Source organism: Elephantulus edwardii, unplaced genomic scaffold (assembly GCF_000299155.1).
Source record: "Elephantulus edwardii isolate Elephantulus edwardi_28Jun2011 unplaced genomic scaffold, EleEdw1.0 scaffold00009, whole genome shotgun sequence".
NCBI lineage: Eukaryota > Metazoa > Chordata > Mammalia > Macroscelidea > Macroscelididae > Elephantulus > Elephantulus edwardii.
This window is the reverse complement of record NW_006399759.1, coordinates 34,764,283-34,790,779: the sequence shown is the minus strand read 5'-3', so window position 1 is coordinate 34,790,779 and position 26,497 is coordinate 34,764,283. Positions and strand designations below refer to the sequence as shown.

General features: G+C 41.9%; 1 protein-coding gene across 3 annotated transcripts in view; it reads left to right on the top strand.

The window, feature by feature from the left end:
• Positions 1–4,895: 4,895 nt before the first annotated feature.
• Positions 4,896–26,497, top strand: part of GREB1 (growth regulation by estrogen in breast cancer 1) — a 117,383-nt gene continuing 95,781 nt past the window's right edge. For all 3 annotated transcript variants that reach the window (XM_006880675.1, XM_006880674.1, XM_006880673.1), the window contains exons 1-3: positions 4,896–5,052; positions 14,645–14,764; positions 19,230–19,406. In XM_006880675.1, the coding sequence (XP_006880737.1) occupies positions 4,896–5,052; positions 14,645–14,764; positions 19,230–19,406 (454 nt within the window). The remainder of the gene's footprint in view (positions 5,053–14,644; positions 14,765–19,229; positions 19,407–26,497) is intronic.

The following is a 26,497-nucleotide window of genomic DNA, read 5'->3' as shown; positions in this document are numbered from 1 at the left end:
TAGGATTGTGTTGTGTTTGGGTTGAGGTGGTGAACTAGATCCACATTTAATGACTTCTTTTGAGGCCTACCGTTCATTTAGCCACATCCCTGACAAAGAGCTCCCAAGCAACCTCTGTGCCTCACTGTTAAAAATGTGCAGACATCTGAAATCTCCATTGAAACAGTCATCTAGTAAGTCTTCCCTCGAATTTTATTGCAAACACTTCTCTTGGATTAATTAAAACGTTTTTATCACTGGAAATTCCTATTCCTAAATTTCTCTGTGACATATTTGCTGCCTATTAAAAACAATTCTGTTTTCTACCTTCAGTTTTTAGTAGTCTGTCATGTTTCTATCCTGTGAATTATTTCCTAGTAGTAGAATGAACCTTTTCTAGAATATGTCTATATTTTTTAAGAGCTTACACCCCTGCGCGCTCCTGCTCTTTTCTCAAATGCAATTCTCAGTCTATTTGCTAGAAATACCCTTCCATCCTTTCTAACCCACTTCAAGTACCAGCCTTGGAAACACCCAGCTTCTTGCTACTTTTTCCTGTTCTGAAATGACAGCATTTATTTTAGGAAGTTAGGCTACAGCACATCTTGTCTCAGGGCCATTTGTTGTTTCCAAGTTTTTACTATGAATGTTCAGGCTTAAAAGAAAATGATCATGTACTAACATTACGAACAGTGCTTAGCACTTTCACACACAATGTCTTTCTCATCCTCCTCAATGACTTGTTAATCCTTCAAAATAAAATTATTTAGCTGTTTTACAATTGAGAATACTGAAGCCTAGGAGACACAGCCCTCTGCTTGAGGTCTCATGTGCTTTTTAAAAAATATTATTTATTATTATTATTATTATTAATTATTATTAATGTTAATGACAGTTTACAGAGACTTAGTGTTTCTAGTCATTCATTCTTACACTTTTCTCTCTGCCCTTCCTCATGTGCTCTTTTCAGCCTGCTTCAGCCAGGGTGTTTGTATATTTAGGTGAAGGCTGCAGTTTGACCTGCATTTGACTATATCTGCCATGATAGACACTTTCAGATTTTTGTAATTAAAGTACATCAGGTACCAGCATTGGGAAGAATACATAAATATGGATTGCATCTCAATGTCAAGAAAACAAAAATATCACCACGGGACATCGTGATAGTTCCCTCTGTCTGTCCATCTTTCTGTCTGTCTCTCTCTCTCCCCTCCAAACCGGCATTTATTTTAACAACTAAACTCCAAAACATTTAATTTAGAAGCTTGGCATTTTATAATCTCTGATCTTGATATGGGATGACACGCATGGTGGCTGTCAGGATATACAAAGAGAACAGTGAAATAATTTTAAAAAAAAGATAAATGAAAATCCATGATTCTTAAACAATCATAACTTGGGGGGGAAAAAACCTTATAAGTAATGAAACTTAAGATAAATTGCATACAGTACAGTGTCAAGGCAGACCTGTGTTAAGTAAGCAAAAATTTCCCTTTTTATTTTTTAAAGTATGAAAGTTTTTCTTTCTCTTCTGTCCTTTTTCTCTGACTCTCTCACTCCTCCCTCCCAGTTTCTACTTACTTTCTTTCGGCTGGAGTTCCTTTAGGCTACTTATGAGCTCCGTAATATGTCCTTCACAAGGGCTTTTATGTGTATTAAGCAATGGCACATACTCTGTGCCTTGGGTACAGCAGCTGGACAGTGAGCCCTAACTTTCTTTTCTTTGTTACCTCTAATTGTGTTAGACTGTAGGAGCCCTTGTTGATGTAGTGGTTAAAGTGCTTGACTAATAACCAAAAGATGGGCAGTTCAAACCCTCTGACAGCTCCCGGGAGGAGGATGTGTCTGCTTCTGTAAATATTTATAGCCATGGACATCCTGTCGGCCAGTTCTTCTCTGTCCTACAGGGCCTTTATGAATTGGAATCAACTTGGATTTTGGTATTAAACAGTGTTTAGCCTTCAAAACGAAACTTAAACTCATTTCCCTCAAGTCGGAACTGACTCATAGTTGACTCTGCAGCGGGTTTTCATCAGCTGTAAATCACATTGGAAGAGATTGTCTGTTTTTCCCCTGTGGAGCTGCTGGTAGATTTAAGTTGCCACCCAGGCGCAGCCTTTGGGTTACTCCCTTTGCCACCAATGCTGTCCTGTTAGGCCTTCACTCAAACAATCCCCTGGTACTAACCTGCTGTCAGGTGAGTTGAATAGGATGGGAAGGTAGTGTCTGTGTTCTGATTGGTTCCCTTCAGTCCTAATGCATGATCTTCAGGAATTCTTTGTACAATGAGCTTAACTTGGGTTTCTGACGTGCCTGAGACAGAGATGTTATAGAAACAAGAGGCGTTTGTGATGTTATTAATTGGCAGCAGCTTTAAATGGACCACCCTGAATAGAGAATAATGCAGGGTCCCCAAATGTGGTCAGTCTCCCCTCCTTCCCCTCCTTCATGTATTGAAGTATGCAGCAAGTCAGAAAAGAGGACCCCAGAGCCTCCCTGACTGAGGCTATTAGGTTGCTCTGGCAGCTGACCTCTCCCTTTGAGAAGCCCTTTCTTTTTGTTGGGGCTAATTCCTGCTGCAATCCTCCCAACAGCTCATTTCCCCAGGCTGTAAGCAGAGGCTGGCCAAGGGGCCCCATGGTCAGGAGTTATTGCCACAAGCAGGAAGTGTTTAATGGTTTCCATTTACTTTTAGTTGGAAGAGGAAAGACTGCACCTTTACAATAGAGGCAGAAAATAAATGTGACTACACCAGTTCATTTTACCTTTAGGAGGAAATCAGACCACCTTAAAGGCACCAGCAGCAGCATCTAGAAATTGCTTTGCCACTAATAGAACAAAGATGAGAGGAATTTATTGCATAAATCTTGAGTCAAAATGTTGTGCTGGGTCTCGCCTGGTTTTGAAGCCACTCACTAACTAGCTGTATGTGTGCACATTGTCGTCCAAGAAGAGGGGAAATGACCATCCTATAATTATTTCATCTTAGGGCTTTTTAAAAAAGAAATCAAATACTACTTTCAAAATTGATTGACCATACATAATAGATAGGAAAGATACAGGAATATGGAAGAACTGAGTAATTTAATCTATTGTCTATTGATTTTCTTTCATTACTTGAACAAATTTTATACCCTTTATTTATTTGTCCTGGGGTATAATTGTAGAACCCCACCAGGCATTCATCACACAACAAATCCCACCTTTAACGTATTTAAAAATCAGGGTTTTTATAGGCAACAGTCTTGATTTTAATCCAGTACAATTTAGAAATAATGTAAAGCTGACTGTGCCTTACTCCATGATTTAACTGTTTAGATACAAAACACACACTCTTAGAAAATACTGGATCAAAGAGGAATTCAAAAAAGGGATTAAAAACTGTTAAGGAAGAAATGGAAGAGATAACTTTGTTAACTTTACAATCTTCTCATTAATATGTAAAAGAAATACTTAAGACAATGTATAGCCTTAAAGAATTAAGATGAAAATGAAAAAGATGCTCATGATTTTAAGAAGTTTCAAAAAGTACAAAGAATTATACCAAAGGAAGTAGAGAAAAACCAAGAAATAGAAAGTTAATTTTTTAAAAAAAAATAATTTTAATGAACATTTACAGAGATTTTGGATTTCCATTCATTCATTGCTGCACTTCTCTCCCCGCCCAGACCTCCCCCACTCCCAAAGCTAAATTTAACGAACTGGAAAACTCAAAGTATGTACATTTAAGTAATGAAGAACTAAAATTAGAAATGTAGTAACGTGATAAAAAAGAAATGATTGTATGAAGCTCAAGACCTTGATGAAGTGTTCTGTAGCCCTTAAAATTGTTTTTAAAATAGTTTTAAGAATGCTGAGTGAAATTCTTTAAAAAGCTTCCATTTCCTCTTTTTCTAAAGATAATTAAGTCTGGAAAGAATATATTAAAATATCGCAATGGGAAAGAAGTATTGATACTCCCTGTATACCCGATAAAACCTCGAAAACATCGTGCTAAGTTAAAAACTGTAAGTTTTTAAAGACCATGTGTTGCATGATTCCATTTATATAAATTGTCCTAAGTAGACCCATAGAATCAGAAAGTGGTTGCCTAAGGTTAGAAGGCGTTTTGGGAGGTCCGATGCATTGCCTAAGAGTACAAGATTTATTTTTTGAAGTGATTGATGAAAATGGTCCAAACTTGATTGTGGTGATGGCATATATCCACTCTGTGTATATGCTAAAAACTTAAATTTTAGCATGTGAACTGTATTTCAATCAAGCTCCTAAAAATAAAATCACAGTGGTTATCCTGAAAGATGGAAACAGCAGTGCTTTTCTTCTGTAATTCCCAGATTTCCATATGTGATTATGCATCACTTTTGTAGATAATAAAACAAAGGTTTTAATGGAAGAATGTTAACAGCCGGCAAAAGCATTGAAAAGAAAATTCTGTTAGCCTACCTTCTGAGAAAGCTACAGGTAGGCAGATTATTGCAGTAACATAATTTGGGGCTGATTGTCAGTTGCTGTAACATATGTTACGTGTTTAAGGGCTATTCCACTTGCTATGAAAGAGCAGTCTTTGGTAGGGGGCCGTCATGTGCAAGGTCAGCTCTCTAGGAAGAACCAAGGGGTCTTATAAACCCTGGGGATGACATTACTAGTAAAATTTTCTGAGAGGAATCAGACTATGTTCTCTGTGTGCTGAGTTGGAGAAAGCTGTTACTTATATAACTTCCTGTAATTGCCTAGCTGTGCTGCTGTGGGGAGCGGCCACTCTCCTGGTCTTTTCTTTGCTGAATGAAGGCAACCTGAGCCTCCCCTCCTTGCTGCTGGTTTACCCTTTGCTGCTGGCTGTGTGTATGGGGTCCGGTTTTTGAAACGGAAACTGAAATGCCCTTTTAAACAGAAGACTCTCTCCTGTTGTTTTGAAGATGGGAAATTCTTATGCTGGACAGCTGAAGACGACCCGTTTTGAAGAAGTCTTGCATAACTCCATTGAGGCCTCCCTGCGGTCCAACAATCTGGTGCCCAGGCCCATCTTCTCTCAGTTGTACTTGGAGGCTGAGCAGCAGCTTTCCTCTCTAGAAGGTAGGAGACGCATGCCTGTATTTCTTTTATTATGTGTTATATTAGCTGCAGAAATCCAAACTGCTCTCTTTTCTGTTCTGTGAGGAAAACAATATTGAGTCTAACAGAAAAAAATTAAGAGAAAGAGAAAATTGCACACAAATTCTTAACTTCACTTAATAGAAGTTGCAGGGATGCAAGTAATTATATGGTTGCCAGGACTGGAATTATTCTTCAGACTTAGAGAAGGATGCGTGCTGTGTTTGGCGGTTCTGAATTGATTGTTACTTCCTTCCTAATGAAAGGTTTGACATTTTGGCTTGGCCAGGTTAGACATTTTGCCATGGTTTTGCAGCTCACCTATGTATTTTTCTCTTTCCTCTGTGATTCATGACTGAATCCTTACGAAGTAGTCAGGTAGTTAATCTTTGTGATAAGTATCAGAGCACTCTAGAGACATTTTGAAAGCCAAGAACAAACCCTTAAAGATTTAGTATGTGACAAGAATAAAGTGTCTTCAAGTGTGGGGACAACTTAATTTTTTCCAAGGAATAAAATGCTTGTATAGTTCATCTTAAACTTATATTTTTAATAGCATTAAAAGTAATCTTGTAATTCTTAGAATTCTTTACTTTATAATCAATCCTTTGAATCCTGTAATTTATAACCCTACAAGGTTGTTACTGTTACTGAAGTTCTTTTTGTAAATTTGTATCTTTCACTTGAAGTTGTCCTAGATTGATTTACCTCCTGTTGCTGTTCATTCCATTTCAGCTCCTAGGGATCCTGGAGAGCTAGGCAGAGCTTCTCCATAGGGTTCCCAAGGCAGGAGGTCCTTACAGAAGTCAACCACCGTTTCGTTCTTCATAAAGAATGGCCAGTGGATTTGAACTGCTGACTTTTCAGTTAATAGTCAAGTGCTTAACTGCTGTGCCAGCAGGGCTTTGTTCACTTACCTATTGAAGTGAAAGAGGATCCAGTGTAAAATTTAAATTGATTGGAAAATATGCCAAGGGGCTGTCCTATGCTGGAGCAGTCATGCTGTGTGTGAGTATATAGTTGTATGCACCTGTGTGTATGTGTGTGTGTGTGTGTGTGTAGGTCGCGAGGTTGTGGGCTGGTTGGTGGCGTACACATAAAGAAAAGTGAGGCATGGAGATACGTGTCATTAAGGAGCCCTAACTTGAATCTCTGTCATCTGATCTGATAGTTCTTTATTGTAGTAAAGGGAACAAAGTAGGCTTTAAGGTTTGTAACTGTCCTTCTATCAGTGTTTTAAAGTATCTTTCCTTAGAGAATTCTGCAGATAACCCTAAGGTGGCACCTCTCTGGAGGTTCAAATGCATCAGCAGCTACAAGCGAGAAAGATGTACAATATTTTCTCATGTAATTTACAGCCTCGGGACCCACTCTAGGGTCAGCAATGAGTCAGTTCTGACTTGATGGCAGTGAGCTGAGTTTTACTGTTAAATCAACTTTCTAAACAGTATAGCTAAGACGTTAATAATACAGTTCAATTGTGGCTGAGAGAAATGAGATTATGAGTAAAACCTTGAATTAGATAAACCAGAAAGTCTCTGATTATTCACACAGAAAGCATCGATGTTTTGTGGTCCCAGAAATAGTACTGTAATATTGTGAGAAGTTAGGAAATAAGTGCAGACTATGTTACACGCTGTGTTTTAAGTCACCTGAGAGATTTTTGTGACATAGTGAATAATTGACTATCCATAGCTTCTGGCAGTATTAAAAATCTTTCTTGCTAATGAGAAATTAATATTAATATGGTACACTGAAATGGTCATTTATGGTCTACAAATGGCTTTCACCTCCACATGTTAAAGTTGTGGGATCCTTTGATCTGGAAAGATGGAACAGTGGTTGGAGTGCAGTCTAGAAGGAGTGCTCTAGTGTTGAGCTGTGCCCTTAGCTTTGGCAAGCCTTAGAGGAGTGGTGGTGGGTGGTTGGTGGTGGGTGATTGCACATAAAAATGAGGCATGTATAATCGGGGATATTCAAAGAAAGTAGGTAGAGTTCCTTGAGGAACTGAAATGTCCTTACACCTAAAACTCTGTTCCCCCACCTTTAGTTGGGAGTCTGACTCTTTCCCCCCTGACTCCTTACTGTTATTGTGTACCGTTGAGTCAGAACTGACCCATAGCTGACTATCCAGTGGATTTTCAGAGGCAGTAAGTCACATGGGAGGAGATTGCCCCTCCTCCCATGGAGCAGTTGGTATTTTTTTTTCCTTTTTTTTTTTTTTTCCCAGTTGGTGGTTTTGAACTGCATGCTTTTGTGTTGACAGCACACTTGCTTACTGCTAAGCTGTCAGTGCTCCCTCAACAGGCAGAGCATTCCAGAATAACTTTACATGTTCTGTTTTCAGTCCTCTTGTTGAATGCTGCGGGTTGCCTACCAGCGGCGTCAGAGGACTTGGCTGGGCATTTACATTGGTATGAAAGGCAGAGCAGACGTGCTCTGTGATTTTCCCATTTATCCAGCAAATATAATAGAGGAATCCTTACTGATCTTGTTTTTCTTATACTAAGGTTTGGGACTGGGAGTGAGGGGATGTGTTGAGGGGCTTGGAGTGGGAGGGGCAGACATTCGCTTTGCTAATTGGCCCCATAAACTAAGCACTCAGCTCGAGTCCCAGTTTTCTGCCTCATAAAACTTGGTGCAGACTGGTTTGTATATGCCTTGTCTGGTTTTGTCTGTCTGTCTCTCTTGTCAGGGTCTCTTATCTTATTGCTGTGCTTCCTCAGACAATAACTTTAAAGATGATTTTTATGGCCAGGGTGCTGGTATACTAAACACAGGTTGTATCTGTTAACATTTTATGTATTTGTGAGGGTGTTTTAGCAGGGGGACTTATTAGTACTTTGTTCTTTGAATTAGGGATCTTATCAGCCTCCTCAGCTTCTTCTTTCCAGCAGAAAAACGACATTTCAGTTGTTTTTCTAAGAAGCCGACATAGCTAAACAAGTACAACCTCTACATTTTAAGATAGATCTTTATTAGGTAAGGTGCCTGATACTGACTGAAAGCTTATCAGTTTGAACCCACCAGCTGCCCTGGGAGAAGGATGAGGCAATCTGTTGTAAAGAATGTAAAACGCTGGGGGGCAGGGTTACTGTGAGCTGGAAACACTTCATGGCAATGAGTTCAGTTTGGGTAATTAAACGAGACAAATTCCTATAGTTGCAGCCATTCAGAATGTCTGTGCTGTTACTTTCTTCTGTGGGGGTCAACACCAAGATTCAGGATGAGTATTAACATGAATAGCTGTGTGTTGCATGGAATAATGTGGAGCTTGTTAAGCTCTAGGTTCATATGTTTTATTACTAAAATCCTAAACTCCCCAATCCAGTTGGTTTTGCCTAATGCTGTTTTAAAGCCCTCCTCCCTCCAGAAGACCTTGGCAGACATGTCTGGCTTAGTCTGTTCCTGGTTAAGAACATCTCCTCACACTGCCTAACAGATCTCCTCAAAGGCCTTGGAATGTCTGATGGAGACCTTTGACCTTTAATCCTGCTTTCTTACTGACTGAATTCCGAGCTCTTTCTTTGACTTCCTGAGGCTTAGCACACTCCCCTTTCTTTCTTGCAAGAATCTGAATTCCTGCTCTTTTCGTCTTAGAATGGCGTGGAGACGGAGACGCGCTGCTCTCAGTGCTCTGAAGGCTCCTGCTTCGGTGGCTGCTGGCTTTAGTTCTCCAGGGATTTTCTGTCCCTTTCCCTCCATAATGTCATCCCCTCTGAGCCTCTAGGGTTCTGGCACTGGAACTAGTCTTAATTCTACAGACAGGGCTTTCTGTGCACAGGGCGGTCCCCACAGAGACCCTCCTGCATTGTGGCGCCTGGGGGTCTGGGAGTCACTCTTCCTTTATACCTTCTACTGAACACTCCACACCCCTTTAGTGGCAGGAAGAAAGCATCTAAACGTGGCTCAGAGGTTTATTTGCTTCCTCCTCCTGCCCTTCTTTCCTCTTGTAATCATTTTACAGTCTTCCTACCACCTTTAGGCCATCTAGACGCAGAAAGACAGTGACACCAAAATTCCTGCTTCAGTTCTTGCTGTGATCCTCTCAAGGTCATGTGCTCAGGTGTAATGGGTTGGATCCTGTCCTCTTAAAATATGTGTTCTAAATCCTAACCTCTATCTATTGTGTGTGATCTTATGGAAAGAGACTTTTGTTATGTTAATGGGACTGTGTCAGTGTAGATCAGGTTTGTGTGTGTGTGTGTGTGTGTGTTTAACATTTCTTTTTTGTTTTATTTGAGTCAAAATGAACAAATCATAGTTTTTATTCAACCACTCATAGACATTTTGTTTTATAACCTTAATTATAGTTGATTAATATAATGAATTTTAAATCAGGAAAGGTAATATAATGAATTTAAAATCAGGAAAGGTGTGTGAGAGGCTGAATCTTTTCTCCATACCTATTCAATCTGTATGTTGAGCAGGTCATTCAGGAAGCTGGACTTTATGAAGAAGAATGTGGCAACAGGGTCAAAGGAAGACTCATTATCAACCTGCATTATGTAGATGACACAACCTTGTTCCTGAAAGTAAGGAATGTTTGCTGCAGAAGATCAAAGACTACAGCTTTCAATATAGATTACATCTCAACATCTCAAGAAAAGAAATTCTCACCACTGGGCTGATAGATCCAGATGAACCTTTGCTACATGTTAGAGGGAGCAGAGACTGAAATTGTCAGTGACTTCCTCTTACTTGGATCCAGAGTCAACACGCTTGGTACCTGCAGTCAGAAGATAAGGAGATGTATTGCACTGGCAAAGTCCGTTGTCAGGGAACTCTCCAAATTGCTCAGGAGCAATGATATAACTCTTCAGTGTTAGTCTTCATGGTCAAAGGACCATGCACCTGATTCAGGCCTTGGTCTTTTGAATCACTTGTTATGAATCTGAGAGTGGAACTATGAATATAGATGAGAGAAGAAAAATTGTTGCTTATAAATTGATGGACTAGCCCATGAACTGCCAAAAGAACAAGTAGATATGTCTTAGAGAAAGTACAGCCGGAGTGTGACAAGACTTTGTCTCATATGCTTTGGGCATGTTATTAGGAGAGGGTATTCCTTAGAAAGGGACATCATGCTTGGACAGGTGGCGGATTGGTGAAAGAGAGGAAGACCTTCTACCAAATGGATTGACACAGTGCATTGGGCTTGATTGAGTGTGCCAGAGATGATGAGGATGGCACAGGATAGGACAGGGTTCAGATTTATTCATAGGGTTGCTATGAGTCATACTGTACTTGCTGACAACACAGTTAAGTATAAGGTCAATAATGAATTAACTGTAACATCTAGTTCAACGCTTAATATCATCCATGACCGTCACTTTATCAAGTGTCACTTTTGAGATCTCTGAGGAGCAGATTAGGCACAGAAGCACGTAAGCACAAATGGGGAAAGACTACTCAAGAACACGAGAAGCAGAAAGAGGTAAGAGCTCTCCCCCAGAACCAACAGAGGAAGCCCTCCCTCGAGCCACAGTGCTGAATTTGGATTACTAGCCTCCTAAACTGGGAAGCCCTCACAGCTCTGTTTTGAGGGAGCTCTGGTGGCCTAGTGGTAAGAAACTGCACTGCAATCCCAAAGGCACACAATTCAAATCCTCCAGCTGCTCTGTAGAAGAAGAATGGGCAGTTTTGGGGTAAGTTTTAACTCCTGACAACCACACCAACAACTGAAAACCTCAACAAGATGGATTTACTGTAACAATAAGTTCGGGTTTAGCAGAGATGATAAGGATGCCACAGGAAAAGGCCAGGTTCAGATTGTTGTTCATAGGGACACTGTGAGTTGTCAACTCAGTGGCACCTAACAACAACAGCAAGCAACAAACTATGAGAAAATAAACATGTACTTATTAAGTGAGATTTGATCCTGAAATCCTACAGTTAGCTTGTTGTTGTTATGTGCCGTTGAGTCGCTTGCGACTCATAGCGACCCTGTGTACAACAGCTCTAAACTCTGCTCTGTCCTGTGCCAATCTCATTGTCTCTGACACACTCATCCTGATTGCCCCAGTCACCAAATCAGTCCACCTCCCAGAGGGCCTTCCCCTCCTGCACCTGCCCTCCACCCTCCCAAGCATGAGGTCCTTGTCTAAGGACCTGTCTCTCCTTACAACATGACCAAAGTATGTCAGACGAAGCCTCAGAATCCTTGCCTCCAAGGAGCAGCCCAGTTTAACCCTCTCAAAGACGAATCTGTTTTCTTAGCAGTCCATGGTACCCTCAACACTCTTCTCCAACACCAAAGCTCAAAAGCATCAATTCTCCTTCTATCCACCATGGTCATTGCCCAGCTCTCTGACACCTAACAAGTGATTGCAAAGACCATGGCCTCTACCAGACGCACCTTAGTCTCCAGAGACACACTGTTGCTCTTGAGTACTTTAGAGAGGTCCCTAACAGCAGACTTTACTACCGCAATATGTCTTTTAATTTCCTGGCTGCTGGTGCCAAGAGTGTTGATTGTGGAGCCAAGCAGACTAAAGCTGTGAACAATCTCAATATCTTCACCATCCATCCTGATGTTGCCAGTTGGCCCAGTGGTGAGAATCTTTGTCTTCTTGACATTGAGAGGACAGTTAGCTTATGTTTCTCTTTTCCTGTGCCTGACTAAATCACCTCTAGAATACCCAGTGCCACTCTGGTACAGTATCTTCCCATAAATAGTTGCTGCAGCTCAAATAGTCTGAGTGCTCTTGTGCATCTAGTGCCTTGCTTTAAAGGGTAGAATCTGGACCACCTATCGGGTCAGGATGGTTTTGTGACCACACAGCAATGGTAGGTCTCAGTATGAAAACGTGAGCTTCCCAATTCACCATCAGATCTCTCTCCGTATCACATGTCCACCTTACTTACAGGTTAGTCTTCATTAACCTGAACCCACTAGAGTCAAGTAAAGAGAATATAGAAGTGACCACTAAGATACCAGTATTCGTAGAGGAGATAGAGAAATAAAAAGAACCCGCGTCTAGCCTGAATATCTGAACATGTCCGTAATGACCCTGCTCTGTAAAGAAAGTTGTAGGCTATGTATCAGATAGCATTTTACGACAGGTAAGAAAGATTTTTATCCAAAATGTCTAAGTTAAAAGGAATTAGAAGCACTAAACTTCAACAGCCTGGAGAATCCCTTGATAGGAAATTTTCCCTCAATGGTGCTGAGTTATAAATATGGCATGCATGACTGTTTGGGTTCAGATCAGCTGGGGGACTGTATCCCGAGCCCTTTTTCGGGATGTGGTATTGACATGAACAGAGATGAACCAGAGTAGAGACTGTTGCAGGAACCGAGTGTCTGGAAGGGAGGCAGGGAGAAGCTTATTGCAATGATAGAGACTCATGTGGAGAAGCAATTCCATGTGTCCTGAAATAATATCTCACTTAGGGAAGAAGAAAAAGGTTTCTGGGGAGCTCTGGTGGCCTAGTGGCAAGAAGCTGCACTGCAATCCCAGAGGAACACGGTTCGAATCCACCAGATGCTCTGCCGGAGAAGGAGGCGCAATATCCTCCTGTACCAGTCAGATCTGATTTGACGGTACACGCACACAAAATAATAAAAAATAATAATAAAAAAAAAAAAGAAAAAGGTTTCTGAAGAATATTGAACATACCATGGACTGCCAAGAAAACTAACAGGTCATTCTGGAGAGGGTGAAACCAAGCTGCTCCTTGGAGGCAAAGATTTTGAAGCTCTGTCTCACATATTTTGGGCATGTAGCCAGGAAGGTCCAGTCTTTAGAGAAGGACGTCATGCTTGGAAGGGTGGAGGGACAGTATAGGAGAGGAAGACCCCAGATGAGATGGATTGACACAATAACTGGGGTAATAAGAGTAAGTGTGTTAGAGATAGTGAGATTGGCCCGGGATAAAGCAGGATTCAGAGTTTTTGTGTATAGGATCGACTTGACGGCACATAACTACAACATCACGTCTGTCACTTTTCTAGAATGTCTTGGAAGGATGGCTGGTTTTATGATTTGCCTTTTTTTAAAAAAAGTTGGATATGTTTAAATTTCTAGTACTTACTCATGCGTTCTTTTCCTGAGAAATAGATGATAATGTATAATTTAATAGTTTTTGATGCTTATGTGGAGGCCAGGTACACTGTTTTATTTTGTTTCTAAACCAAGCAATGTAGTTTGGTGGTAAGACCATTTATTTGGCGTAACACACCTGGGAACATGTTGGCTGCTCTGTTTAGTAGTTAACTTGATAGAAGTTAATCACTGGACCTCTGAATCTTGGTTCTTTATTAGTGCCTTTTGCTATTGAATTGATGCTGACTCATAGTGACCCTGGGGACAGACAGGAACTCTGCCTCATTGGGCTTCTGAGGCTGTGACTTTTACAGGTGCAGACTGCTGTATCTTTGTGCCATACAGTAGCTGTTGGGCTGTTAGACTTTTTGGTTAGCAGCTAAGTGCTTAACTACTGCATCACCAGCTACTTCTTTCCTAAGGTGGCCTGGGTGTTAGACTATAGTACTTCCCAGGCACACAACTATTTTAGAATACCTAATATGTACGGGCAATACGATTGGCACAGGGTAGAGCAGGATTTAGGGCTGTTGTACATAGATAGAGTCGATATGAGTCGCAAGCGACTCGACGGCACATAACAACAACAAAATGTACAGCATTTAGAATGGCTGGTGGCCTACTGACAAGAAGCTATGCTACAATCCCAAAGGCCTGTGGTTCAAAGCTACCAGCTGTTCTGCAGGAGAAGGATGGGCATTCTCCTCCTGTGCAGTTAATTGCCTCTGAAAACCCACTGGAGGGTCCACTGTGGGTCATTTCTGACTGGATGGCACACAACAACGATAACAATAATAACAATATGGATACTGAGATCTTGGGTGGTGCATATTGTGAACACAGCTGCCAGCTGGAGGGCAGGAGGTTCATTTCTGCCTGGAGGTGCCACAGAAAAAGACCTGGCAGTTTTCATCTGAAACATGAGCTCTTGGAGCCACATCTATTCTGACACACATTGGGTCACCGTGTGTCAGAGTTCACAGCAACGTTTTTATTAATTCATTTTCAGTATGTCACGACTTTGTACTTAGTGCTTGTCAGCATTGTCTGAACTTTGAGTGCATGTGAGAGTGAGTGCATGTCTGATGACAAGAGAAAGAAATCTGAAGTCACGAGATAGGGAGGGAGCCCGTGTCTCTGCAGTGTGACTGTGGGCAAGTCATGCAATCTCAGTTTTTCCCTCTGTTACATAAAGCAGCATGGTCATGCTCTCTTGGGGTAGAACTTTCTTTTTTTAAAAAAAAAAAAGAAAAATTAATACTTTTTTATTTCAGTGAGAGTTTAGAGATCATTTTGATTTTTCCTTCAAGGGCAGTCATGTCTGATTGTCACTTTTTTTTAAAGGTCTGATTAATTATCATTAAATTTCATTGAGTACTTGTTAAGTGATGACTGGAATTAACTCTGGATTAATCTCTTAGATCTTGGAGCTTTGCTAAGCTTGCGGTTTTGGGTGGGATAAAGTTCTGGAGGACTTGGAGTAGCATCTGCTTGCCTGACTCGTCACTTTTCTTGCCCACTAATAGCTGGCAGCCATGTGGACAATGAGGAAGAGGAAGAAGAAGGAGAAGGCGTGCTGGAGTCGAACAGTCTCCTGAATTCCTACCAGATGCACCCTCCACCTGAAGGATCCTGCACCACAGATGGTAGGACTTTGCTAGCCCCCAGGATGAGCTGAACCCTGAGCGTGCTGCCCAGTGACTGTAAGAGGGCTGATGGCCAGGCCTGGGCCTTGGGTCTGCTGTGAAGGGGTCCTGTTAGTTCCGTATCACTGAAGTATAAATCTGACCGATGATCCTGTTCCAGCATTGAGTATACCACACTATAGGGCTCGGAAGTCAGGGCCACAGCCTCTCAGCAGTATTTGGAAAGCCTTCATTTTATAAATAGCTTGGGAATCCAAAAATTCTTTTCTGTATCTTATTTGAGAATTGGAATATATTTTCCCAACTCAGGCTTGATTGCCCAACTCTTTCACTTAGGCTTAATTAGTAAGAATAATCATCCCCATTTATTAATACTTACCTGTTTTATAAGGGAGCTCTGGTGGCCTAGTGGCAAAGGATTGTGCTGTCAACCCAGAGCCACCTGGTTTATGTTTATTTGCTACTCTGAGGGAGAAAGATAGGCGGTTGTGTGTGATTTACTGCCTCTGAAAACCCGCTAGTCACTATGAGTCGGTTCAGATTCAATAGCACATAAAAACCGCCACATTCTGTTCTAAAAGCATATATGCTTGGATGGAAAAAGGATTACCTTCAGTGACTGGGGTAATCGGGATGGGTGTGTCAGAGGCAGTGCGATTGGCACAGGATAGAGCAGGGTTTAGGGCTGTTGTACATAGGGTCACTATGAGTCGCAAACGACTCGAGGGCACATAACAACAACAACAACAAATCATAATAAGAATAAAAAAAATCTCTCAGGTGGTTGGTTTGTACTGTTGAGTTGGACCCGACTCATAACTGACCCTCCAGCCTGGTTTCAGAGGCAGGACATCACGTGGGAGGAGATTGCTCATCTTTCTCCCATGGAGCAGCTGATGGATTCATCCGTGCTCGAGACTCAGAGTTACTGTTACTAGGTGCAGTTGAATTGATTGTGACTCATAGCTCCCTCCTGAACAACAGAATGAACTGTGTGTTATAGCACAGTCACTGCAGTGCTGGAGCTTACTGTTAGAGTCATTGTGCCAGTCATTGTGTTGAGGGTCTTCCTCTTTCTCATTGACCTTTACTTTACCAAGTATTGTGTCCTTCTCCAGGGCTCATCCCTCCTGATAACATATCCAAAGGCTATAAAACAAAGTCTTAATGTCCTTAGTTCTAAGGAACATCCTACCTGACAGATATATTTGTTCTTCAGAGAGTCGTTTAATTAATAGTAAAGAATATTGAAAATTTTTTATTTTATTTTAGTGAAAGTTTACGGGGACTTTAGATTTCCATTCATTCATTTTTGCACACTTTCCTCCCTTCCTGCTTCTCCCGCCCACTCCAGTTCACCTTTGCACACCCATGTTTATCGCTGCTTTGTTCGCAATAGCAAAGAGCTAGAAACAACCTAAGTGCCCATCAGCAAATGAATAGATAGAGAAGCTGTGGTATATTCACACAATGGAATATTATGCTGCATTGAAAAACAAGGAACTCATGAAATATTATGCAAAATGGGTGACCCTGGAGGACATTATGCTGAGTGAAATATCTCAGTCATAAAAGGACAAATACCACAGTTGTAAAGCGAGTTTGACATTGGAGTTGGGGGGAAATTAAGAGGGGATAAATAATGTATACTGCATTGAAACAGATGCGGGAGAGAACTGTTGAGATGGAATATATAATCAGGTATTATTGTCATGACAAGAGTCCAGAATGAAAGCTGCATAGTGGAGTGGACTGAGGAGAGATGAGGGAATGTATAACAATGAAAGTTTTTTTCAACTTTTCAAAGTATACTTAAAATTTAAAATATATTGAATATTCTTCACCAACTGCACAATTGAAAGGCACCAATTTTTCAATTTTCACTCTCCAGCTTTCACATGGAGGTAGTTGGACACACTGTGACTTGGGTTAGGTGTCTCTTAGTCCTGAAAGTGACATCTTCCCTCTTTACCACTTGGGAGAGGTCTTTTGAAGCACATTTGCCCAATGCAGTGTATCATTTAAATAACGGAGAATTGGTGTCATTTCCTGACTTTGCCACTTAAAGCTGGCAGCCTCTCTGCGTGTTGGTGAGTTCATCTGTCTGTTGCCATCCTATATCAAGAGGTGTCAATTAGTTGTTTAGCAGGTTAATTAAAGTGATTATTGCAAACCTGCTCTGGAAATGCAAAGGTAAAAAGTGCAGGAGATCCCAGTATAATGTGGGGGTGGGTTTTGGTATACAGGTGAGCAAATAGTTTGCACACAGTGTGGTCTGTGCCAGCGTGGGTGGTTAAGTTGGGGGTGGGGGGTGGGAGCAGAGGAAGGCTTCCTAAATCAGGTAGGCAGTTTAGGGAAACCTTCCTGGGAAAAGTGGTCCTTTTATCTGGATTTTATATAATCAGCCATGAAATCATGAGGATGGAAAAGTTCATAAGTTCCAGAGAGGAGACAGCAGGTCCAAGAGTTTAGAGTGGTGAGAATGTAGCCCATTTGGGCACTACGAATACTTTACTAAAGTGAGTCAGTTGTTGCTGTGTCCCAATGAGTCAGAACCCACTCATAGTTGACCCTCTATTGGGTTTTCAGAGTCGGTAAATTGCATGTGAGAAGATTGTCTGTCTTTGTCCCACAACTAAAGTTACCAGCTACCTTAATGTGGAATGGCAGGGCTTTGAAGTGATCAGGCTGGCTTGTGGAGGCCCCTGAGCCCTGATGGTAGCCTGGACTTGACTTTGTGTGTGATGACTGGCAGGGATGCTCTTGGCCCTCAGTGAGCCTGTTAATTCCAGTAAAAGAGAAATCAGTACAGGTCTCTTCACAAGACAGGGCTTCTAGTGTTCAAAAAACCATCTAATAAATCTAAGGGAATGTCAAACTCTCTTATCTTTATTGTAGCAATTTTTAAAAATATCCAAATAAATGCAGCAGACACCGTGCCCTGCTGCTTCCTCCTGCCTCTTCAGGGGCAGCATTGTGTACTGGGAAGAGCTTAGGACCTGGAGTTAGAAGACCTCTAGGATGTGTAACCTCATCCCTGAGGGCTTCACTTCCCAAGCTGATGAAGGCGGTGAACCTAAACCAGAAGTTGGACCTGGTTTGCATCCTAGTTCACCTCTTCCATCTCTAAGCAGTTTAACTCTTCAGGGCTTTAATTTCCATATCCTTAAACTGATAACAGTAGTACTTTCTAGGTTCCAGAGGTCTCTGGTGGCCTAGTGGTAGGTTAGCTGTGCCATGATCTCAAGGGCACATGGTTCAAATCCACCAGCTGCTCCATGGGAGAAGAAGGGACAGTCTCCTCCAGTGTGATTTAGTGTGATTAAATCCCGCTGGAGGGTCAGTGATGGTCACTTCTGCCTTGATGGAAAACAACAACAACAACAACAACAACAACAACAACAGTACTTTCTCATAGGCTTTAAAGGCTTATCTCAGTCTGGTAAGGTGCTGAGTTCCTGCCCTCCTCCTAGGATCAATTGAGAGGACTTGGAGGATATGGGTTGTAAATTGTAAAGCATTTGTACATGCGAGAGGAGCATCTTTTAAAATTCTGTAGTTTTTCAGGGAGTTCCTGGGCTCATCAAGGTCTACCTTAAGCTCATTGTTTTAGGTGATGTTGTTTATCGCTGAGTCAGAACTGACACATAGCTGACTCTTCAGTGGGTTTTCAGAGGCAGCTAATCGCATGGGAGGAGACTGTCCATCTTTCTCCCATGGAGCAGCTGGTGGATTTGATCACATGCCTTTGGGATTGTAGCACAGCTTCTTACCTCTAGGCCACCAGAGTTCCCTGTTTTAGGTAAGAAAGCTGGAAAAGGCACTGGTCTGACTGACCAAGAACAAGTTCCTATAAAAGGCTTATCAAAACAGGTTTTAACGCTTTCCCCTCTTCTCCTTTCTGTTTTTCAACTACTTTTTAAAAACTACCTCAAATGTTTTATGGAGAATTATAAGTAAAAGTTCTGAACAGTATTGTAACGTATAGTTGAAAGATCTTGATGACAATGGTTTTAAAGTTCAAAAAGGAATAGCATGAAGCATCTCACTCTGCTCATAGGTCTTCCCTGTCCTGTTACCAGTTTTCCTCCCAAGAGGCAAACAGAATTGCTAGTTTATTATTCTCTTATTTTTAACATTTGCCTGTTTCTATCAAAGTAAAACAGAAGATACTGAAAAATTGACTTGTCATTTCTTACGTGCTTATCTTATACACATTTAATTTGCCTTCGTTTGTTTATAACTCTTTTCCCATTGTGACTCATTTGCCCATTTGAGTGTATTAACTAGACAGTAGTATTGATGGCCTTAGAATTAGCATGCATGCATGGTGTCATGAAAAACTAGGATATACAAAATTTGTCCGTCCCAGAGACAAGGACTGTTCCTGACAACATGAGGATGTTTTGTCCGTGTTCATTCTTGTTCTGCAAAGGTCGCTCTGAAGTGTGACTCTTCCTCCTAGGGTTCTGCCAGGCGGGGAAGGACTTGCGCCTTGTGTCCATTTCCAATGAGCACATTGACGTCCCTGCAGGCTTTCTCCTCGTGGGGGCCAAGTCCCCCAGCCTGCCCGACCATCTCCTGGTGTGTGCAGTTGATAAGCGCTTCTTGCCGGATGACAATGGCCACAATGCTCTTCTTGGTAAGTTTCTACCCTGCCCTTCCTTGTGGCTCTGTCTGCATCAGGAGGGTGAGTCAGGTATCAGGTATCAAGGGAATTCTCAGGTGGTGCAAATGGTCAGCATGCTCAGCCATTAAGCAAAAAATTGGTGTGTGAGTCCACCTGGAGAGGCTCTTCAGAACCACAGTCAGCCTTTGACAACCTAGTACAGCCGTTCTCCTCTGTCAACACATGGGACTGCTATGAGCCAGAATCAACTCATCAGCAACAGTCGTCTCGATCACAGTGAAAAGGTGTTGGAAGTAGTGAGAATTGAGCTCTCTTCAAAGCATGTCTGTCAGAATGCTAGACACCCTAGTTATGTTTTTAAGATCAGACTATTTCTTCCTAGAATAGAAGGCTAATAATCTCTCTTTTAAATGGATACTGCCTTCCTATAGACTGTGTCTAATTCAATGATTTTTTTCCCCCTGCTTTTTAAAATGGTTTTAAATTTTACACTGGTTTGCATACAAATTTGTATATGTTGTGTTTCATACATTCCTTTAACATTAATTTTTTTCTTTTTTTTTTTTTTGGTTGATTTTAATGAAAGTTTACAGCAACTTAGGGTTTGCATTCATTCATTGTTGCACTTTTCTCCCTGACCACCCGCTCCCCCAATTAACTTTTCTTCTTGATCAGTAAAAGAAAAATATTTTCATTGCTATGCAGTCCCTCCCCCACGCTCACTACACTGTAAAGCCTTCAAGACTCCTGTCATGACAATAATACCTAATCATACATCCCTTTAAAACAGTTCTCTGCCTCATCTGTTGCAATGCAGTATACATCATTCCTCCCCTTCTTCTCTGCCTTCCCTCAACTCCAGTGCCAGTCAGTAGTGACCCTATACAATATTTGTCCTTTTTTTAAAAAAAAATTTTTTTTATTAATTTTAATGAACATTTACAGAGATTTTGGATTTCCATTCATTCATTGTTGCCCTTTTCTCCCTGCCCAGCCCTCTCCTCCCAGTTCACTTCTCTCTTTGAAAAGTAAAATTCTTTCATTGGTATACAATCCCCTCACCGCCCAAAATATTTGTCCTTTTGTGACTGAGATATTTCACTCAGCATTATGTCCTCTAGGGTCATCCACTTAACATTGTATTTTATGTTCCTTGTTTTTCAGTGCTGTGTAGTATTCCATTTTATGAATATACCAGAGCTTCTCTATCCATTCATTTGTTGGTGGGCACTTGGGTTGTTTCCAACTCTTTGCTATTGTGAACAGAGCCGCAATAAATATGGGTGTGCATAACATTAACTTTTTTAAAGCTTTCTAGTCATCAAAGCTTTACATAGTGCCTACCTGTGTTAGGAATAGGACTCAAAAGTAGGGTGCTCTGGTGGCCTAGTGGAAAGAAGCTGTGCTGCAATCTGAAGGACTGAGAGCTTGTTCCAGAAATCAGAAGGCAATCAGAGAATAAGGCTGAGTGCTTGTTCCTGAGTGACTGCTGGGTATCCTCTTGTTTCCTCCTGGGTTTATTTGATAGCTTCAAGGGGTGTTTGGCATTATTGCAGTGTTTTAGGTGGGCTTGGACTTAATAAGACATTTCCTTAAGGACACATAAGTAAAAGAGAAAGAGCTAGGATTCAAACTCAGGTATTCCTAATTCCAAATTCTGTATGCTAACTACCATCTTTTGGCTAAGGTCTGATGGAGAAAGCTCAATTTCCCCTGTCAGCGGCCAGCATCACTAACCTGTGATCTCTTTTGTAGCCCTTGGCTTGCTAAGGGTATAACTTCAGTGCTGAGCTGAGCCACACTTTGCTGGGCCTGGCTCACATTTACTCACATGACATTCATTGAGCTCCTGCTATGTGCCAGGCAATGTGTTCAGCTCACTTTGGCACTAGTGGAGCCGAGAAAGGCAAGGTGAATAAGAATAGCTAAGGACATACCTCAGTATACCCAAGGCTTAGACTAATAGACCAGAGCTCTGGGTTTCAGATCCCTGTAGAACATATAACCCTCCCTGTGTCTCAGTGTCTTTATTCTTAAGTGAGAGGGTGATGTCCATGTGCTGCCAGGACTCCAGCAGCCTGCCTGGTGACTCTGGGTCTGCCCTCTTCTTCTGGTCCGAGATCTTGTTGGACAGAGGCTTCATAATCTTTCTCTCACATTGCCATCAAGTGGGAACTGACTCATAACTGATCCACCAGCAAGTTTACAGAAGGTATAAATCACACAAGAGGAGATTGTCCATCTTTCTCCTGAGGGGTAGCTGGTGGATTCGAACCACCTGTCTTGGGGTGCAGCTCCTTACCTACTAAGCCATTTTCTGTAGCACTAGGAACCATCTATGTTATGGAAAAAACTTACAAGTTACAGAAAAGAAAAATCATAATTTCTTTCATATTTTCATGGCAAGAAGCTGGTCAGCTATTTTGAAAGTCCATGCTTCGAATTCACCAGCTGCTGTGCCGGAGAAGGATGGGCAGTCTTCTCCTGGGATTAACTGCCTCTGAAAACCCGCCAGAGGGTCAGCTGTGGGTCGGTGTCGGTTCCGACTCTATGGTACACAATACCCACACCACCACCACAATTTAAATTTCTTATTTTATGCCTGATGAAGCTCCAAATCCTGAGCAGATGCATTGCCTTCAGTGAACGGTTACAGAGCACATTTAAGTGTGAGGCACATGGACGCCCTGAGGGGTTGGGAGGGGAGTTGGTGCTTAACTAGTTGATTAACTAGAGAGGAAAAAGAAATGGTTCCTGCTAGGAAGGCAGTCAGGGGAGAAACCCTTGCGGCAACTCCAAAGTGAAGCAGACCAGAGGTATAGATGCACTTCTGGGACAGAGACAGGGAGAAAAAAAGTCTTAGTCAGCTCTCTTGTTTAGTCTAGTCCCTGGGTTTACTGCCATTAATCCTTTAAAACAAGTGTAATCCTAGGAGAACTCACTCATTGCAAAGACTTGAGGGGGTCCCATCTGTCTCAGATTGAATTTAACATATGAAGACCACCTGTGATAAAGATGTGTTGAGAAGACATCCTCTCCAGCCTGTCCAGTAGCTTGACCAGTGTTTGAGCTGACCCTGTCTGGAGATTTGTCTAAATTCCATTACTTTGTGACTGTAAAGGAATTGCAAGGGTAATAAATCAAGGAAGTGCTGCATCTTGCAATGAGAGAGACGAGAAACTTGCAGTTCATTCATTGCCGGGTTTGTAATAGCTGCGGCCCCTCCAGCAGCGGGTGTAGAGGAAGTAGTATCTTTGTTAATTGCTTGCCAAAAAGCCATCTGAAATGGATAACAAGGGCTGGTTGGTAATAACTGATGCTTTCTTCTTTTAAAATAACTTGATGCTCTCAGCTCAGCTTGCCACTTAACAAGGTTAGGTTTCCTGCAATTAATCGTGATGGCTGCACAGGGCTTGGTGGTCCTTCCTGCAGGCTGTCAGTGGCCGGAGTTCAGCACTTTTTAGTGACCTATAAAGTTGAGGCTGTGGAGTATCTTGAATGTCAGAGCTTTTAGCTTGTCTTTCTGGCCTGAAACCGCTTTGCTTCTATGATTTCTTGTTGTTTTTAGGGACCACAGAGTTGATGTCAAGTCATTGACCCTTGTGATAGGGTGGATCTGTTCTTGTGAGATTTATTTGGCTGTAGTCTTTACAGGAGTGGATCAACAGGTCTTTTCCTCACAGACTTGTTGAATGACCTTAGACTACCAGCTAAATGCTCAACTGTGCAGGCCAGTGATGAAATCCTGTGTCTCATTCTATTCTTTAACCAGTGAGGTCCCTGTGAATTGGAATTAACTTGATAATGAGTTTAGTTGGGGTTTTAACCCTCTTCCCATGATTTAAAATGAAAGGAATCTTAGTAACTGATTCAACTGAGAAATTTTGTCTAAAAAAGACAAAAGATTAACATCTGCACATGTATTTTCAGTTTTTGAGGGTAACTCATCTAACGTCGCCCTGTTAGCCATAGTTGAGTATGCCTTGTCCCTCCCGTGCTGTGTCCCTGCTCTCATTTCTCTCATGATGGATGGGACTTCCCAATTCCTGGACGATGAACCTTGACAGCTTCATGTCTCTCACTTGCTGCCCGGTGCACAGTCTCATACATGCTTTTGAGTCTTTTCATGCTTATGCAGCAGATAGCAAACAAAAGAGCCTCAGTTTCTTCTGAAGTTCTACTTTCAGTGAAATAAGTAGGTAATTTTTCTACTTTAGTTGGAAGCAGGAGTGTCATCCACCTCCTAAACAACTTGCCTCTGGAAACTCTATGAACTTTAATAAATGTTGTTAGTTGTAGAGAGGCTTCAGGCCTTTTGTTCATAGGGTCGCTGTGAGTCGTGGTCGATCTGAAGGCAATCAACAACAACAGTTAGAATTTGGCCAAATATTAAGGCATAAGCGTAGCAATGGACATTTTTCACCACTCATTTGTTATAAGTTATGTTTATCTGTAAAAATGGAAAGAAGTTTTATTAATTCACTGCACCTCATTAATCTCACCCTCCACCCCTTTTCTTGTGACAGGAATAGTAGAAATCCAAAAAGTGAAAAAGGAAAATAATTGCCCTACTACCCTTGAATATCTGACTTTATTTTCTACGTTTTTCCTCCCACTCTCATCCATGTGGGCATTTGAAATTATTTTTGCAAACTTGTAGTCACAGCATAGATGTAATGCTGGATTCTGGTTTTAAACTTCCTTGAGCTCCAGTGAGCCAGAGATGCTTCTATTCTTCCCCTGAAATCCCCACGCATTGTCGGGGACCAGATGGCCAGCTAGCTGGAATGGCAGGTGCCTGCCTGGGACAGTTCATTTTAAGAAGCACAGAGGTCAGTGCCTGCGAAGGCCCTTCCTTGTCTTCAAGGCCCATTTCAGATTTCACCTTCCCGGGAAATCATCCTGGGTTCCTGCCCTGACGTAATCCTGCCTCTTCCTCTTTCTCCTCATACAACATTGTACCCAGAAAGCAAACCCAGCTTAGGTGATATAGTTGCTTAGGAGCTTCTTTTCTTGAAGCATTTGACTCTCCACCTAGAAAAGGGGGGAGTGCTATATTAATTTGTCTTGCTTTCCTGAGAATGAAGGGAAGCTGTGTATGATGTTTTTCACAGGCTCAGAAATGCTACACAAATGTGAAGAAATGCAGTTGTTGGCACTTCTGATTAATTTATGTCATTGCCTAAACAAATTGCTTATTTACATTCTGTCTATCCATTCCTCCTACAAATCAGAGACCATGTATTTGTATCTATGTTCTCCTTGGAGGACCTAGCTTAGTTATTAGCATAGGTTTTGAATGAGTGGTCAGAACATTTGTGCTCAGACATCACTGTCACATTTACGGGGTTGTTTGTTTTTTGCGTGGAGGGTTGATGGCTTTACCAAGTGGTGGCTGTGCTGGAGCAGCCCCTAGAACAAGGCTTTCCAGAGCAGAGGGTGAGTGGCTGGAGGCACCCGTGCTCCCAGGAAGTTATGAGACAGAGGCAGAGGGGCCAGCAGGGCTGGTCTGTGACTACTCCTGGTAGAAGCTGTCAGCTGTGGCCCCTTTGAACTGTGGTTCTGGAGGGCAGGATCGGGCAGTTGGCGGGCTGCCCGGGCCAACCCCGAGGATTGAAGTGGATAGTTATCCCCTCTGCTCTACAAAAGTGGGGTCCACAAGCAGTAAACGTGGGCTTCCTCAACTAGCCTGCCACAGCCATCTACTCAGAGGCCACCTGCCGAGTTCTCACCTGTGGATGCTTCAAAGAAGAACCATAAAATTTTTGGTTAAAAGCACAGAATCTGTTTTGGGGAGGTGGAACCATTTCCCCTGAGCACATAGCCCTGTGAGAGACTATGCACTTCATTAGGGTCAGACTTCATTCCCTTGAGCCCTACTGCACTTGTCCTTAACAGAGTATATATCTTCAAGTAGATAAAAAGACATTGAGCATTAGATACTGGCAGGGACACTAGGCCCTTGTAGTTCTCCTGCATGGAGGGGATATGGCAGAAAATAATGGTTCAGATCCCAACTCCACACACTCTCTGATCCTCGAGTCCTGCATTTGTAAGCAACACTACTAATTGTTTTATAGAGTGTATGTGTGTTTCAGTGCTTGGCATGTGAGAGGTGTGCAGTAAATGTTAATTCTAATCTAGTTTATTGACCTGGTGGTAAGGAGCTGGTGCTGCCAACCCAAAGGCACGTGGTTCAAATCTACCGGCTGCTCCGTGGGAGAAAGATGGTTAGTCTCCTCCCATGCAATTTACTGCCTCTGAAAACTCGCTGGAGGGTCAGCTATGAGCTATTTTTCTAACTTGATGGTACCTGAGATTTGATTAATCTGTCCAGAGTCATATAACTTGTGAGTCAGGATTTGAATTCATATTTCATTCTCTAGGTCCCGCCCGCTCCATTGCAATGAAGCTATATATAGGGAAAGAGTTTAGACAAGAGCTTGCTTTCTAAGAGAAGTGGAGAGCCTAGTTCTGAGACTGCCATGTACATATTCCATGTTTGTTACACAAATGCCACCTACAGCTGCCTAAACATTGCCAAATAGGCCTGCAGAAGGATCACACAGAGAAGTTATTTATGGTTATTAGAGGTGAATTTTTATGGGATATTTTCTATGGTATAGTATATTGAAATACTAATTTACTTCAGCTCTGGACATTCATGCTTGGCAGGAATTTCAGGATACTGCATGGAAACTACGCTTCCTAGGCTTGAGGTCTAAAGATACTGACTCCTAAGGACCAAGTATGAGACAGATGGTTAATGTTGACTGCTAGTGGGAAAGTTCCTCTGGAAATGTCTCAGAAAGAAGATCTACTTTTGAAAAGTCAGCTGCTGAAAACCCTGGGGAGTGTAGGTAACCCAGGGTATAGGTAATATAAGAGCATGGAGTCAGAAGCAATGTAAAGGCAATTGCAGAAGCCTCCAGGTAGATTACGGAGGAGGATGGTTCAGTATTTTATTGTATCTCATGAAAATATTTTGCTACTTTTCAAATCTTTTCTTGAAGAGTTAGAATTACTCATGTGTTTGAGTGAAATAACAGACCATCCCTCCCACCCCCCTCATTACCCAGCCACATCCCCCACCTCCCTCAGCT